A 17,982-nucleotide genomic window follows, 5' to 3' on the forward strand; every position below is an offset into this window, starting at 1 on the left:
GTTACCAGCTGTGCTATAGGCAACTCATGCTACCAAATTGGCCCCTAAAATTATTAGTCTGAATTTTGGCCCCAAGCTGATGCTTGACCAGCCTATAGCCAGGCACTGCTCTGTGGTGGACACAATGATTTAGGTTACTAATTGTAAAATTATTTGATTGGCTAACGGTTTGGTAAAATAAACGATTTGATCGATTTACTGACTCGTGTGTGTGTAGTGTTTTGAAAATCTCACTAACACGAGCGTGCTTGGTGGGCTGGGCCTACTTTCTGAAAACCTCATTCATGGAAGTTTTTGCCAGTAGAATAAAAACTTCAGTAACAGAATTAGATCAATTAATGTTTTTTGTTGTCAAAAATAGTTCTTGAAGGAAAAACTTATCGCCCAAATCCAATTGGAATGTTGATCCAAAAAAAAACGAAGAAGAAAAAGCAAATACACAATAAAATATCTGGGCAAAAATCAATATAGTAGCCCAAAACAATGAAATAAGGTCAAAGCCCAAACCACTCAGTTGTAATAAGTCAAAACCCAAGACCAAAAAGCAATTGCTTCAATCTTCTAAATCCTTCACCAAAAACAAACTCTCATGGAAAGCTCTTTGGAGACTCATCCTTCACAGGTTATTCACTTTGCTTGTTTTTTTTCTTTGTTTCTGTTTCTATCCATTTCTCACTCTATACAGCTCACATTAAGAATAAAAAGTTATAGTTGAATAAAAATTCAGTAAAATCGATTAAATAAAGATCAATTCAGTTACAACAAAACATCAAAATTTCTACACTATGTGCTTCGGTTTTGATCTCAAATGCTCACCCTTGCATACTCTTTATACCACTCTTAACTTAATAATAAAAAAACGAGACGACAATGAAGCTTAAAATAGTTTTTATCAATCTTTTTGATATCCGTGAACCTTTTCAAGTGGATAACAAGAATATCTTGCAACTTTCATAACTCTAGCTTCTTGTTCCCTTGCTTGTGTTCTTTATAACCAGGAGACCACTACACATCAAATGACCGGAGAGGCTTTTCTGCTAAAGAAGCTTCAAAGCAAGATAACAAAGAGACTTCATTTTGCCATGTCTACCTCACCGTAAAACTTGACTTCAACCAGATCATTCAAGTAAAAGATGCCATAGCACGAAACGATTAAACATGATTATTTGATTAATAGTTTTGGGTGAAAAGTAATAATCTCATTGTCTTGACTGGACAGTAAATGTTGATGCTAAAAACACAAGCAAGCTAAACTTTTCTTCTTTTTCATTTTCAGCAAAAATCGATCAGAAAAAATGCATGCCTACTTATATATTTTCACACCGATAAGTAAGCAATCTTGGACCTCTTAGTTTAGTGATCTCCATTTGGGACGCCATATGAATTCATATTTTTAAAATAAAAAACAATCACACAAATATTAAGTCGAATTGATTCTTAATTAGGGGATTACTAGTTAGTACAAGAATATTAGTTTTGATAAAGTGGCACTCGTGGTGCATGTGACAAATGTCCAAATGGAAAACACCAAAATCTAAACCTAAAAATTGACTTATAATAATTATGTTAAGAGATGTGGGGCGAAAGTTGTTGGCTCACCACGCCCTGCAATTAGTCTTATCTATTTGTATTCTACAGTATCGCAAAAAAATGAAATCGTTATATTAAGATTATCCTATAGATTATATACTATTGCTTGTCAAGTATTGTGTGATCATCTGAAATTTCTATTCAACATCCTCATTTCAATTTACTAGGTCATATCAGGTACAATGGAACCACATAGTTTTGTCAGAAGTTTATATAAAAATCAATTTGATTAAATAACAACTTATTTGTGAGAAATTAGTGAGAAACTTAAAAACAAACAACAACAAAATATGACGTATCAATGCTTGGCGGCATGGTTAGTAACTAGTTAAAATAAAAAAAAATCAGTTTCTTCGAAATGATTCTTAATTAGTATTTTAGAACTCGACATTATTAGCCACCGAAAATTACACATAAAAAGACAAACATTTGATAGTCAAAAACATCATCGGTCTATGTCATGGAGTTATCAGATTATGGTCTATGTTTGTTGAGACTGTCATTTTCTTACTAATGGTGCGAGTTGTCAGGTATCGTGGGAGGAACGCGAGGTTGTAGTCTAGGTTCAGAAAGGTTTGCTCAAGGCTAGTTTTGAAAAGTTCATGTAAAAGAACGGAAAACTAGTTGATGATCAAAGGAGAAACTTATATGATTAATAGGTAGGTGTGTAGTTATTTGTTGTGATGGTGAATAACAATTTTAAGAAACATTATGCAAAATTGTTGCGATCGAAATGTCATCCGAAATTATTGATCAATCAAATATATTTGATGGAGAAGTATTTGATAATTAGAAAATTCCAGTGAGCTGGAAACCAATCTGTTATTTTCTCTCTTGTCTCTGTGTGCTTTGTCTCGTCTTAACATGAAGAATTTTAAGTCACCAACTCCTCCTCCACTCAACCAATCATCCTCCAAAAAACATTTATTTTTATTTCTAGTTAATTTAAATCGGAAACATCTCAAACACGATGAACATAATTTTCAAGTCCAAGAGAGCTAACACCGTGTTGAATAATGTCTCACTTTGATATGATATTAGATTTTCTTTCGCAAATTAGGTCAACTAATAAAATGGTGATGAAATGATAGAGAAAGAGTTGCGATTTTCTTTAGTTTGTGACTTGTGAGTGTCAAATTAGGTATTCTTTAGCCGACGAAAAATCTAAAGAGAACGGAGACAACAAGAAGAACATACATCGGTCAAACGTACTAGCTCTTTTGTAAATCAACTTTACAAGTGCTTTCTTGTTTCCAATGTTATGGTCTGAAGCTGTAATGATGTCACGCACACACCGCAACTATGCAAATATTCGAAAATTTTCATTCAGTTGAAAAAAAAAAAAAAAGAATAGATGTTAGAGTAAACTATTTTATCAAGATTCCATTATTCATGTTTTTGTTTTTAATTTTCATCATTTATTTTTGATTGAAGAAGAAGAATGTTCAATGCAGTCATTCCATCACTAAAGAAAGGGCCATTTCATATTTGTGTTATTAAAGAAGACGTATGAGACAGGACATAATTCAATTTATGTTAGCTCGCTGAAAAAAACAAATACAATCTTGAGAAAAAAAAACAATTTTAGTAGATAACTAATTTTTTATTAATAGTTTTATTATTATTATTATTTTTATTAATACAATATGTAATGTAGAACAATGAATGACCGATATCATTAGAAAAGGGTTGAATATCCTTTTTTGGGTCCTATCGTAATAATCACTAATCAGTACTTAAACATTTTTGTTTTGCTAATCAAGTATGTTGACTTCTTGTTTTTGTACAGTGACCAAAGAAAGTATATTGGTCGTTTGATTGATGGTCAAAACAGAGTCAATTATAATACTGTTTAGAAACTATTACAAGAGATTATCATAAACAAAATCGTAGATTGATACTCCATTAGGTTGTTGAAAAAAGATGTGAAAATCTGATATTTGAAGAAGTTGGAATTTCAGTAATTATGTAATGCCAAAACAAGAAAAACATTAGTGGAACAAGTACGACCTGCAATGCATCACTCCATTTCAAAAATAATAATAATTAATACCTCTCGTTAATAATAAAAAAAATCTCTCTCTCTATCTCTTCTACTCCACTTTTTTTCCCAGATTCAAAATCTCTCAACTTTCTCTCTCTACAAGAAGCTAGCGAGCTGGGACCAAAGTGTTAAGTTGCTCTCATTCAAGTCTCCTCCTCCTTCTTCTTCCTCATTTTTCCACTTTAGCCTCTCCAATACGCGCAAAAAGCAAATCAAAACACATCAAATGGTTGTGTCTTCCTTTTAAGCACCGCCCATAATCCCCAATGATTATCCCCTTTTCATGCGCGAATCCCCACCTCGTTTCTCGCCAAAGCTCAAACATTCCTTTTAATCTTTAACCCCTGAGAGAGAGGAAAGAAACAAACTTTATTCGATTCCCTCTCTCTCTGTTGCAAAGTCTCGATCTTTACTCGCGATGGTCGCAGAAGCTTGGCTAGTGAAGATGAGCACAAACCTCAAACACGCCCTCCTCCTCGAACCCTCCTCCAAAAAAGGAGCCCCTCCTCTCCCCAAACAAACAATCGGCATCCTTTCCTTCGAAGTAGCCAACGTCATGTCCAAAACAGTCCACCTCCACCGCTCCCTCTCCGACTCCGACCTCTCCAACCTCACATCCCACGTCTTCCCCTCCCCAGGAGTCTCAACCCTCGTCTCCTCCGACTCCAACCACCTCCTCGACCTCGCCGTCTCCGAGAAGCTCGACGACCTCAGCCGCGTGGCCAGCGTCGTCTCCAGGCTAGGCAAGAAGTGCACCGAGCCCGCTTTACAGGGCTTCGAGCACGTCTACGAGGACATAGTGAGCGGTGTTATCGATTTCAGGAAGGTGGGGTTCTTGGTCAAAGATATGGAGAGTATGGTTAAGAAGATGGAGAGGCTCGTCAACGCTACTTGTACTCTTTACTGCGAGATGGAAGTGATGAATGAGCTCGAGCAGGCGGTGGTGAAGCTTCGGAGAAGCGGACAGCATCAAGGGAGCGTTAAGGCCTTTGAGCAGAAGCTTATGTGGCAGAGACAGGACGTGAAGAGTCTTCGAGAGGCTTCTCTTTGGAACCAGACTTATGATAAGGTTGTTGAGATGTTGGCTAGGACTGTTTGCACGATCTACGGTAGGATTGAGAGTGTGTTTGGTGGGTTGGGTGTGAGAGGTAAAAAGGATTCGAGTTTGAAGAGGAGGGAAGCAGAAGGAGCGGATTTTAGTTTCCCTTGTGGGACTAATCCAGGGAGGATGTTCATGGAGTGTCTCCCTATGAATGTTTCTTCGAGGAGTCATGATGATGATGATGAAGAGGAGGAGGAGGCTCGTAGCATCACGTTTCCTAGAGGAATGAGGAGTAGTAAGTTCGGTTCCAAGAGCAGGTTAACGCAACACGCTTCACCTTCAACCGTTGGAGGATCTGCGTTATCATTACACTATGCGAATGTGGTTATAGTTGTGGAGAAGCTTCTCAAGTACCCTCATCTGATAGGAGAAGAAGCTAGAGACGATCTTTACCAAATGCTACCGACCAGTTTGAAAACATCCTTGAAGGCTAACCTCAGGTCATACTTGAAGAACGTTTCGATCTACGACGCTCCTCTAGCTCACGATTGGAAAGAGACTATAGACGGGATACTCTCCTGGCTTGCTCCGTTGGCTCACAACATGATCAGATGGCAGAGTGAGCGCAACTTTGAGCAGCATAACCAGATTGTGAAGAGGACTAATGTGCTTTTGCTTCAGACCTTGTACTTTGCTGATAGGGAGAAGACGGAAGCTGCCATTTGTAAACTTCTTGTCGGGTTGAACTACATTTGTCACTACGAACAGCAGCAGAACGCGTTGTTGGATTGTGCGAGTAGCTTTGATTATGAAGATTGTTTTGAGTGGCAGAGTCAATGCCAAGCAGCTTACTTGGACTAACATTTTGGTGTTGTTTTATAGATACATTTGTTTATGATTCAACACATTGTGAATATCTAAACTCTCTAGTCTTGTTTGCATACTTCAAAAAAAAAAAGTTTGTGGAATTGAGATTTCAGTTGTGACTTTGCTCCAATGGTTAGAATCATTGGTAAGCGATGATAAATGGATGTGAGATTCTTTGCAGATGGGGAAATAGAGCCAACTACCAAGAGAGAGAGGTTTGGTGAAGAAGGGCATTTAATCAGAGGGAGAGTGGGTAGAGAGTGTGCATTGATGATGTCTTATTGAACCACAGTTTTAAAAGCTATAACGACAGCCTCTCTTGTTTCCTTTCCTATCTTGTCAGTTGAGTTTGACAATGTAAACGCTTTTATAGTCATATATATATAAAACTGAACTCGTGTTCTGATTTCCTACAAAAGGGCACTTCCATGCTGCTGGCTAATGCATACCAGATTCTCAAGAGAGAAACAAACACACATTTGAGTGTAGGTGAAGATGTGAAATCTGAGCAGGCCTTGTACGCCTTCAAGGACTTAGAGAAAATGCTTTCAAATACGTCTTTAAGCAATTCCAAGTACTCTTTGAGGTCAACAATAATGCTCTTACAACCATTTCAAAAATGTTTGTTTAAAACTGGTCAACATAAATGCCTAAAATGAATTAATATTATCCCAGAAGACTCTTACAACCACCATTACTGACAAAAATTGATCACTTTACGGTTACTGAAGATATCTATCAAGTTGGTTAGGTACGGTCCATGAATCTTCTAAGCTCGTTTCTTGATATGTGAGAGAGTTAGATTGATCTTGTAAGTTGTAACTGTAATCTACAACGGACATGGTGAATTATTATTGCTCAAGAGGATAAAACCAAGGATTCCATAGAGTTTCACATTCCGTGAACTCACATATGTAACATCGTGAGATTCGTTTCTGAGTTAACTCGTGAGAGTCATTAGACTTTAAGGATTGATTCATTGAAGATTTTGGTGTATGATTCATCCGCAACAGGAATTGCCATATATCGAACTACGTACCAAACATATTTTCTCGATTACATATATAACAGATACCCTCGGAGTCATTCTCGAATTTAGATTTTGGTCTTTGTTATAAATGATGTTAAAGATTTTGTTACACATGCGACGTAATTTGGTTTTTAGTTAACTAGGTTTGCATAAAACCTTGCCGAATTGAACCAAAAATGCGAGTAGGTCCTATAATCAGTTAATTTGTTCTTTAGATATTTTACTGAACTGAAACAAATCGTTTGGTTAGAGCCTGGTTTAGTTTGGTTAGTTTCAGTTAAATTATAATTTTTTTTTGTGGACAACAGTTAAATTAGAATATATTCGTAAATATGACTTGAAATTTGGATATGATTTTTGGTTTTTGTTTGGTATAAACCGGTATGTTTCAGTTTGATTTTTTTTTTAAATAAAGAAAAAACTAACCGACTACAAAATCGAATCGAGAACCAATTTTTTATTTTAAAAAAAGTATGCTGATATGAACTAAAATTCTAACCGGATCTAGACCACAAATCAAAATTTTGGTTCGGCATATTCGATTTGATTTGTTAGTTTCCGAAACTTAGATGAATAGACCATCTATTTCTCCACGATAACTATCACATATCATCAGATCCCCACCAGACTATATATGTTCAACATTTTTTTCATAGAAATCTTAATCAGATTCAACCCAAATTGTCTTTTCCACCGGAAAGCATCAAATTTCTCTGCTGCATAAGCAAATATGCCAGAAACTGCAAGTCTGTGGCACATTATCCCGTCGGATCTATAATGGTGAGAGGTGTTGTCGGATTTACTACGATGGTGAGAGGCAACATGTGATGATGATTCAAGGCGACATAGCTTCCATCGGAGGAACTGGTTCCACTGTTTTTGTCCACGGCTGAGGTGGAGAGAATGTGGCATCGCCGACATGACAGAAATAGAACAGAAATGAATAGTCATAAGGAAGAGTTTGATCATGAGAGAAGATCAGTTTTCACCATCGCAATCGTTGAGAAGGAGAAGAAAGAAGCATGAGATGATCAACTTATATATATATATATATATATATTAGATTTTTGATTGGTTAAGTTTGATTTTAATTTTTTTGGTTAAGAGTAAACCGATTAAACCCTGTAAACCGATTTAAAACCACCATCCATGGGTAATTAAATTTTGAACTATTGATTCGTGGAAAAATAAGTTTGCAACTATTGAACTATAGCACGGGGTCATATATAGTTTCAGTTTCAAATGGATTGATTTTCTCGTTGTTATATATATATATATATATATATATTTGTGTGTATATATATTTTGTTTTTGGTTGGTTAAGTTGATTTTAATTTGTTTGGTTAAGAGTAAACCGATTAAACCTTGTAAACTGATTTAAAATCATCATGTATGGGTAATTAAATTTGAACTATTGATTCGTAGAGAAATAAATTTACAACTTTCAATTCATGGGGATTTAGCATGTGGTCATAGTTTGGTGGGGATTTGGTGCTATAAGATAGCGTAATCTACGAGTCTCCTGATCAATTAAAATTATTTCTGCTAAAAAGCTATGTCTATGTTGTATTAGTTGGGGATGCATTTTAACTCTATTTATTTTCCAGTTTCTTGTATTACGAGACATGGGGTTATGCAGTATGTTTGACTTCTAACGTATGAACAAAGATGACAAAACCTAGCAACTTGTGAATAATGGACCCAAGACCCTCGGTTAGGTATCTCGAGGCTACATAATTTAATTTGGGCGATGAAATGCATACAAAAACATACTTGTTTCTTACCATTTTTTGTTATATTTAATTTTTTACCATCGTTCATGTGTATATATAAGACTATACATCTAATCAATTAATTTAGAGTCTTAAATTTTATTTATTGTTGACAAGTCATAGTAAATCATAATAATCAATAAAATCTGTTCAGAAAAATTAATGATAAATAATCAAGTAAATCTGTTCATATTAATAATAAGTCATTTTAATTAGAAATTTGGTTACAACAAAATCTGTTCAGAAAAATTAATAAAACCCTATCAATTTTTTAATATTTTTATAATATAATGCATTATAATTTTCGTAATTAATAATGTAATTTTACTATAAATTAATGATAAATAAAATTTTATCATTCACCAAAATAAAATAAAAATTCTATGCTATTTTATAAATTTTATATTATAGTCTATATTATATTAAAGTAGACGTGCTCTATAATTAAATATGAAAAATATATTAAATTGGTAGATTAACATAATTTTTAAAGAAATGGTTTCATTTAAATAAATTATTATTCATCGTCAAATCGGGTTAAAATTCGTAAACTATGTAATATTGTATACAAAAACTAAAGTTATTAACATATGTTACACTTTTATATCTACAACTATATATTATCATTTTATTTTTTTTGAAATACACAGTAATATATTATCAAAAAAATAATTATATACATAATATAATACTCCCTCCGTTTCAAATTAGTTGTCGACATATACTAGAATTCTCGTTTCAAAATAAGTGTCGTTTTATAATTTAAATACAAAATTTATTGACATTATTCTCCAGTCTATTTGTTTTATAGGTTGAAATATGGTTAGGTGTATTAGTAATGATGTTTTAATTTTGAAAATATGTAAAATTAAATAGTTTATTAATCTGTGTGCATAAACCTAAAATGAAAAGTAAAATAAAACGGATGAAGTAATATATAACTAAAATTTAATTCATGTATTATTTCAAAAATATATTACTAGTAAATTTTGAATTTTTAATAATTACTTAAAAATATTAATGACAAATCTATTTTAATTATAAATTTAATACTTATTTTAACTATAACAAAATCTGTTGAGAAAATATAGAAAAGTTTATCAAAAATTCATATATATTTTAATAAAATATTGAATTAATTTTGTTTTGAAGAAATTTCAAATTTATTGATCTGATCAAAAAGCATGTTATATACATAAGTTGAATCTATGAGGTAACTAACTATACTCTATGGTTCGAATCCGTATTGTAGCCAAAATCAAAGCGTGATTTCAAACCATCTGCTAAGCATTCCTCCTAGCTTATGATCAGATGGGTATTTGAGGGATTAAATCCTATTCCTCATAGCCTTGTCCACAAGTCTTCTGATCTGATCAAAAATAATTTTGTAATTTTATAAATTTCTCTTGACCAAGTATATAGTTTTAAAAATAAATATTAAAAACTCAAAGTGAGAATATTCCAAGTTAACTCAGTTTTATGATCTTTTATTATTAAACTAAGATTTCAAAATATTATATTACTCTTGATTCTTACAACATATTCTTTTGTGTTACATTTCAAAAAAACTTATATTTTAGCATCTATGAGTTTTTCTTTTTGATTTTTTTTGGGATAATTTGAAAAATACTCTTGAAATTGTTCAAAATTTGAAAACTTCACCTTTTTTTCTGAAAACTACACTTTATTAAATGTGAAAAGACATTTTCATCCATATTATATATCTCAATAATTATAACATAATTTGAAATTAATAATGATTTTAATATTATAATTGTTTTTGTTAAATAATATTATAACTCTTTGCGTTTTATAACCAAAAGAACTCTATATAACCTTCATCAGTGAAAGCTTTTCCTAAACCAAATTAACTCGTTATATTATCTCAGAACCACCGTTTTCTTTTTATAATCAAGACACATTTTGCACTCGAGGTCTAAACCAAACTGAACAATCAAAACCAGATTCTAATTTTCTAAACCTAGGAGAACCATAAAAATCGAGATGATAAAGTTACACTGATCAACTTTATGTTTTTTCCAAAAAAAAAACAATATTCAGATATATTAAAAATATATTGTGTCGATAGTACAGAGTTTTTTTAAAAAATAAATCTTATTCTTGTTGAAATTTATTCTAAATATTAAATACTTTATGATTAAATATCAGGAGTGGATAATTTAGTATATTCATATATACAAAAGTGTATTTTAAAAAAAATACTGGTGTAATTTTCAAATTAAAATCTCGTATAGGTGTATTTCTCCAAATTTTCCAATATATTAATAATAACGAATAAGAAGCTTAAACAATAAGATTATAGAGTTATAAAATATATAACACTAAATATAAATCATATATTCCAAGTGTGTTTAATTAAAAATGTAATGTGATGGGAGTGTTCTAACTATTAAGCATTTCATGGGAACTTCAAAAAATGATTTTCCAAATTTAATAATATTGATCTAAATTAGTAGAACTAAAATCTTAAAACATATTTACATGTATATATAAATATAACACTGTTTAATTTAATTTTTCTATTACATATTGGTTAATTTATGAAATTTGGGCCTTTCTCATATTTTTTAAAAAATATTTAATAAATCAGAAAGCCCAACGTATTGTTGTTTTGCTTTCTCATACGAATATACAAATCTATTATGACCCAAATAAAATATACGCGTTTAAGTGTCTTTATTGTTCAAGTGAAACGACACAAGTCTATATAATTGTTTTTTATATGACTTTTTATTGATAGTTTTTCTAGACCCAAATATATATCTTCTTCTTCATTTCAGTCTCTCCAAATACCGGTTGTGTAAGTTGTTATGTTTTTTTTTTTTTGTATTTTCTTGAACAATACAAGTAGATCATGAAGAATAGGCTTAGATCTTATTTTGATGGAAGTTTATTTTCTATGCTTATATTTTCTAGAACATTAGGTCTAATAGATTTGTGAGATTGCAGATGATCTAACTAATGGAGACTTATTTTATTGTTATCAAATCATTTTCTTATATCTAAACATTAACTATGAAGATAGTATTATCATGTGTACTTAATACATCATCTCTTCCTGTTATCAACCAAGATTTTGATTATGAACATGCGGGAAAACAAGTGAAGGTGGCAGACAACAAAAACTTCATAACAAGTGAAGAGGCCGGGAAAATAGAAAGTCAAGAGCATTATAGGGCGATTCTCGCTATGTATAAAGAGCAGAAGAATGCCGTTGTTGCCAAGCATGATGAGGAGATTGAAATGAACCATATTCAAGCCAAATTGGAGTTACTTGACGAACTCATTGAGTTGTCAGCCCTGAAGTATGAGAAAGAATAGCTTAAAGTGAATATTAGGCTTGCACATGCGAAGGTGGATGATGTGAATGTTCCTAATATCGATTGGTTGAAGCTGGGTGAGCCAAACATGTATGCTTAACCCCTTGGCTTTCTAAATCTCTAAAACTTGGTCATCTATTTATGTTTTTGTTTATTCGACCTTAAGTTCAGAACTTATTTCGGATTTTACAACCGGTTTTACTTTAATTATATTCGGAGCTAAACCTAGACTTATTTTGTTTTTAAGTTAATTGCTTCTTTTTTTTTGCATATCTCACTTGATTTCTTTATGCTTTATTGTTGTGATTTTTGTTTGATTCGATTAGCTTGCTTGATTTATAAGTTAGTTTTAGTGTGCTATTTCAAGTAGGCAAGTACTATGAAGTCCTCGGCGAGCTGTTCTCGGGTGGACCAATATCTTTAAGAGCGGAGTCATCAGGAAGGCCAAAATTATCGGATTCCAGCTCTCGGTTTAACATGTCTTATTTTTTTGCGGCAAGCGGTCGGATGACTTGGTCAAGCCTCTGGTGAGCGATAATGGGTCTGCCGTGTCGGCCCTGTTAAGGCTTGGTAGAGTTTGTGTTTAGATTAAAATTTTTGTCTTTTCGTTTCTTGTTATTCTCTGTAATTCTGTTAAAAATTTTAAACCTTGGTAATAATATCTCTATATTTTTACTAAAAAAACTACTGGATTATATCCTTTAAATATATCCTCTATATGATAACTATAAAATGAAGTCCTAAATATATTATGTGAAACTAGCATTGACAAACTGATAAGAGCCTTGCAAAATAAACTCTTCGTTTTATTATGATTTCTTGTAAGAATATTTTCAAATTTCTATATACATAAACATGGAAATCCATGTAATATGCTCCACTGAATACTTTATTATTATCATACAATGTTAGTGTTCAACTCTTTGATATGATCATTCAACCGCAAGTACAATTTGTCACTAATCAACACACAAGGACCCACATTATAATAAAGAGATGCATTCGTAGATTGTTATTATTGATGGTTTATCCAATTTTGATGGTATGCATGATTATCTCTTGACATCTTTATGATTCCTTATACAGATCAAACCGTGATGTTAATACTCGTTCTTAGGAGTGCACTTTGGAGCAGAGCTGAGTTTGATGGGTTTGGTTTTGAGAACAGGATTTTGTTCGAAAAAGTTGGCCGGTCGGAGTTCAAAGCCGCTGGACAAGGTAGGCATTGTCGGAAAATCTTCTTGACATGGAACATGGTGGAATCCGACTGTGTACCACATCACTATATCTTTCTTCTCTATTTCCCTATTCCTGCAAAGTTTTATAAACAAAAGAATACTCATTAATTTACAAAATAATACTAAAATTTTACATAAAACTGTTATATGCATACAAGTTTGTATTGTTTTAATAAAGTAAATAAGGTATTTATGTTTCTGTAATTCCGAAAAAATAAATTATTGCATCAATCCCTTAGGATTAGGTTCGCTCTCAAGAAATGCATAGTTCGTATGTAACATGCTAATGCGTTAGCTTAGCGCATCTTTATACGAATTAAAGAGAGATGTAAGTTACCTTTGGGACCAGACGGCTAATGTGTCGTCGCCTTGGCTACGATCAGCGTAGAGACCGCTAGCCCAAACCTCCGACTTGTTATAGAGCGTGATCCACACGTTATAGTTGGTGAATGCTCCTCGAATCTGTGGGTAATCATCGTGGGCCATTAGTGTGCCTGAAACCCGCCCAGGAAATAAACGATATCCAACCTCATTGCCATGCTTCGTTAGCCGGTTAGGGTGTTAGATTCGGGTTTATTGTGGGCTTCCAACTCAAAACCAATTGGCAATTAGTGGATTGGCCCTAACCCTTTATATATTACTTAATGTCCCATTGATTTTTCAATGTGAGATATACATATCCCTTAATACCCCTCCTCGAGATGATGGCTCTTATCGGCCAGAAATCTCGGAACCTTTTTAAGACAGTTATACTCGGTCGAGCGAGTCAATTACGACCTATATACCCGGTCGGGTAGGGTTAATATTAATTAGGGGTTTAACTTATTAGGATCTGGGCTCTGATACCATGTTAGATTCGGGTTTATTATGGGCTTCCAACTCGCAGCGGAAGCGTGGTGGGCCCATAACCCACAGGTCCCAGGATCGTAACCTGGCTCTGATACCATGTTAGATTCGGGTTTATTATGGGCTTCCAACTCAAAACCAATTGGCAATTAGTGGATTGGCCCTAACCCTTTATATATTACTTAATGTCCCATTGATTTTTCAATGTGGGATATACATATCCCTTAATATACCCCTCTATGTTTTGTGAAATATCTATCTTTATAAGGACTAAAACCTTTAATCAACAAATAGACACGTTTGTTTGTTTTGCTAAATAACTATCTTTAGACACGTTTGTTTCAAGTGTAAGAGAGTGGAATTTTTGGCTATATAAAGTATAGAGAACCCTAGTCCATTAAATCACAAACAATGGCTCAACAGCCTCAACTTCACTTCCCCATCTTAATCTTTACTTCCATTTTCGTAATTTCATTTTCAAGCTTCATCCGGCCGCCTCATCCCTTTGATCCGTTAACTGAGAGCGAATTTAAACTTATCCGTAATGTCATCAAGAAAAAATACCCTGTTGGTCCGACACAGAGGTTCACCTTCCAGTACGTTGGTCTCAATGAGCCTGATAAGTCCGGAGTCTTGTCGTGGCATTTATCACTGCACCACAATGTCACACCACCGCCACGTCAGGCATTCGTCATAGCCCGAGAGAACAGAAAGACTCGAGAGATCGTCGTTGATTTTTCCGCTCGAGCCATTGTGTCGGACATAATCCGCGTAGGACATGGTAACCCTATGCTCACTATCGATGAGCAGGAAGTAGCCACCGAGCTTGTTCTAAAGTTTAAGCCGTTTCGTCAGTCCATCAGGAGACGGGGCTTGGAAGTGTCAGAGGTTGTAGTCACGTTCTCAACTATGGGATGGTTCGGTGAGAAAGACACCGACAGGCTTATAAAAATGATTCCATTTTACCTTAACGGGTCGGTGAACACGTATCTCCGACCTATTGAGGGAATGACAATAATAGTAAATCTTGAGAAAATGAAGGTAACGACGTTTAAGGACAGGTTCATGGGTCCTCTGCCGAAAGCTAATGGGACGGAATACCGATTCTCAAAGCTCAAGCCACCGTTTGGTCCGACACTTAGAAATAGCATCTTTTTGCAGCCAAACGGTCCAGGGTTCAAGATAGATGGACATGTTGTGAGGTAAATTGACTAACAACGATTTTACTAGTATTTGGCTATAAACTTATGCTATTTATAGAGAATAATAGTCAAAGATTTTCAGCTTAAATAGTAACAGCTTGTTAAAACTAGTGAAGTTACACTTATCTACTCTACTAAAATAGAGTCATTATTTTATTTTATTTTCCATCAGAATCATTATTTTATCTACCATAAAAATGAATAGACCATTAATTAAAAAAATAACAAAATATCCTAAATTTATGCATATATGATATTTTTCTAACAAAAAAAAATATAAATCCAAACAGTATCATTTCCGGTAAAGTCTAATCTATTTCCATTATGCAATTATTTTTTGATTCTTTACCATATTTTAGTCTAGGCCAGATTTTATATATTTTGGATAATTCATGTGGAAATTAAATAGTATAGCCGAGTTCTTTTAAAAATTATCATATTAAGTTTTTATAGATAACAAAATAAATAATAATTTGTTGGTTGTATCATTTCTATGCTTGATGTTTATAGTAAAAACAAAAACAAAAAACTAAAATATAATACACTAAATTAAAAATATTTTCAAAATATTATATTAGCTAATTTAAAATTTAGTCACACCAAAATATTTCAAGAATACAAACTTTTAAACAAAAAAATTAACCAATATATACAATTTTTAAAATAATGATTACATAAACAAAAATTGTTATAATATATATATATATATATATATATATATATATATATATTGGTATAATTTATTTTATATTTTAATTATTATATTAAAAACAAAAATATATTCGCACGTACGTTTTGCACTTATTACTTAGTCAAGTCGTTATAGATATATTTATAGGATGTTATGACTTTTGCTTCTTATTTGCTTTTTCGAATTATTTGCTTAGTAAATTTGATTAAAATAAATAAATATTCATTGTTATAATTTATAAACTAGTTTATATTCTTTTGAAATAGATGGGCAAACTGGGAATTTCACATATCATTCGACGTTAGAGCTGGTCTTATCATCTCTCTCGCATCAATTTTCGACATAGACATGAATAAATACAGGCAAGTCTTGTACAAAGGCCATTTGTCTGAAATGTATGTACCTTACATGGACCCAAGTGAGGATTGGTACTTCATCACTTACCTTGACTGTGGGGAATTCGGCTGCGGCCAGTCGGCAGTGTCCCTTGAGCCGTACACCGATTGTCCTGCAGATGCCGTTTTCTTTGATGGTACTTTTGCGGGTCAAGACGGAACTCCCACAAACATATCAAAAGCTATGTGCATTTTTGAAAAAATTGCTGGAGACATTATGTGGCGACATACCGAAGCAGAAGTTCCCGGCTTAGAAGTAATAATTAATATATCATTTTATGATTTATATATATATATATATATTTATAATATGAAAAGCATGATTTCTAGTTTCATAAATGTTGATGCAGATCACATAGGTAAGACCGGATGTAAGTCTTGTCGCCAGGATGGTGACGACCGTGGGGAACTATGACTACATAGTTGATTACGAGTTCAAACCTAGCGGTGCCATCAAAATGGAGGTAATGTCTTATGAAACTCTGTTTAGGTTAGGAAATACATTTTAAGTTATGAAAACTCTGGGATTTGATAACTTAGATGCTAAAGGTGAGTCACAAACACAGAAATATTCTTTGAAATAGTAATCAACAAAAATGAGTTTACCCTTTTTTATTTGATAAAACAATGTGATATATAAACGTAAACACAAAAATGTTTAAAAAATTTCAACACTGGTAAAATCAGATAATAATATTTAACTAGATTATTAGATCGATATTTCTACATTTGATATGCTCATGTGCCTAGGTTGGTTTAACCGGAGTTTTAGAAGTCAAACCGGTGGAATATGTTCACACATCGGAGATCAAAGAAGATGATATCCACGGGACAATTGTAGCGGACAACACCGTTGGAGTCAACCACGACCATTTTGTGACATACCGTCTTGATCTTGACATCGATGGTACGGAAAATTCCTTCGTCCGCACGGAACTTGTGACCAAGAGAACACCAAAATCTGTTAAGACACCGAGAAAAAGCTATTGGACAACGAATCGGAAGACTGTAAAAACCGAGGCAGAGGCTCGTGTGAAGCTAGGGCTGAGAGCGGAGGAGCTGATGGTGGTTAACCCTATGTTAGATTCGGGTTTATTATGGGCTTCCAACTCAAAACCAATTGGCAATTAGTGGATTGGCCCTAACCCTTTATATATTACTTAATGTCCCATTGATTTTTCAATGTGGGATATACATATCCCTTAATACCCCTCCTCGAGATGATGGCTCTTATCGGCCAGAAATCTCGGAACCTTTTTAAGACAGTTATACTCGGTCGAGCGAGTCAATTACGACCTATATACCCGGTCGGGTAGGGTTAATATTAATTAGGGGTTTAACTTATTAGGATCTGGGCTCTGATACCATGTTAGAATCGGGTTTATTATGGGCTTCCAACTCAAAACCAATTGGCAATTAGTGGATTGGCCCTAACCCTTTATATATTACTTAATGTCCCATTGATTTTCCAATGTGGGATACATATCCCTTAATACCCCTTCTCGAGATGATGGCTCTTATCGGCCAGAAATCTCGGAACTTTAAGACAGTTATACTCGGTCGAGCGAGTCAATTACGACCTATATACCCGGTCGGGTAGGGTTAATATTAATTAGGGGTTTAACTTATTATGATCTGGGCTCTGATACCATGTTAGATTCGGGTTTATTATGGGCTTCCAACTCAAAACCAATTGGCAATTAGTGGATTGGCCCTAACCCTTTATATATTACTTAATGTCCCATTGATTTTTCAATGTGGGATATACATATCCCTTAATAGGGTATTAGTTTTTTAGGTCTAACAAAATTAATTATATTATTTGTTTAAACATTAGTTGCTAACCACTAGAACTGACAAATATGTACGTCGATCTTGTTGAACCATGTACATGAAAGGGAACCATAAATTTTGTGCATGGGCT

At 33.6% G+C, this 17,982-nt stretch overlaps 1 protein-coding gene and 1 pseudogene across 1 annotated transcript; both read left to right on the forward strand.

Annotated features, from left to right (window-relative positions):
• Positions 1-167: 167 nt before the first annotated feature.
• Positions 168-5,723, forward strand: LOC103828776. Its single transcript, XM_009104411.3, has one exon. It carries the CDS (start codon positions 4,053-4,055, stop codon positions 5,535-5,537), a length of 1,485 nt encoding a protein of 494 aa, XP_009102659.1. The 5' UTR covers positions 168-4,052; the 3' UTR covers positions 5,538-5,723.
• A 481-nt stretch (positions 5,724-6,204) lies between these two features.
• On the forward strand, positions 6,205-17,290 carry LOC103828891 (annotated as a pseudogene).
• The last annotated feature ends 692 nt before the right edge of the window (positions 17,291-17,982 follow it).

This window comes from Brassica rapa, chromosome A07, assembly GCF_000309985.2.
Source record: "Brassica rapa cultivar Chiifu-401-42 chromosome A07, CAAS_Brap_v3.01, whole genome shotgun sequence".
Lineage (NCBI taxonomy): Eukaryota > Viridiplantae > Streptophyta > Magnoliopsida > Brassicales > Brassicaceae > Brassica > Brassica rapa.

Coding starts and splice junctions, on each gene's coding strand:
- LOC103828776 (XM_009104411.3), top strand. CDS start 4,053: ATGGTCGCAGAAGCTTGGCTAGTGAAGATGAGCACAAACCTCAAACAC.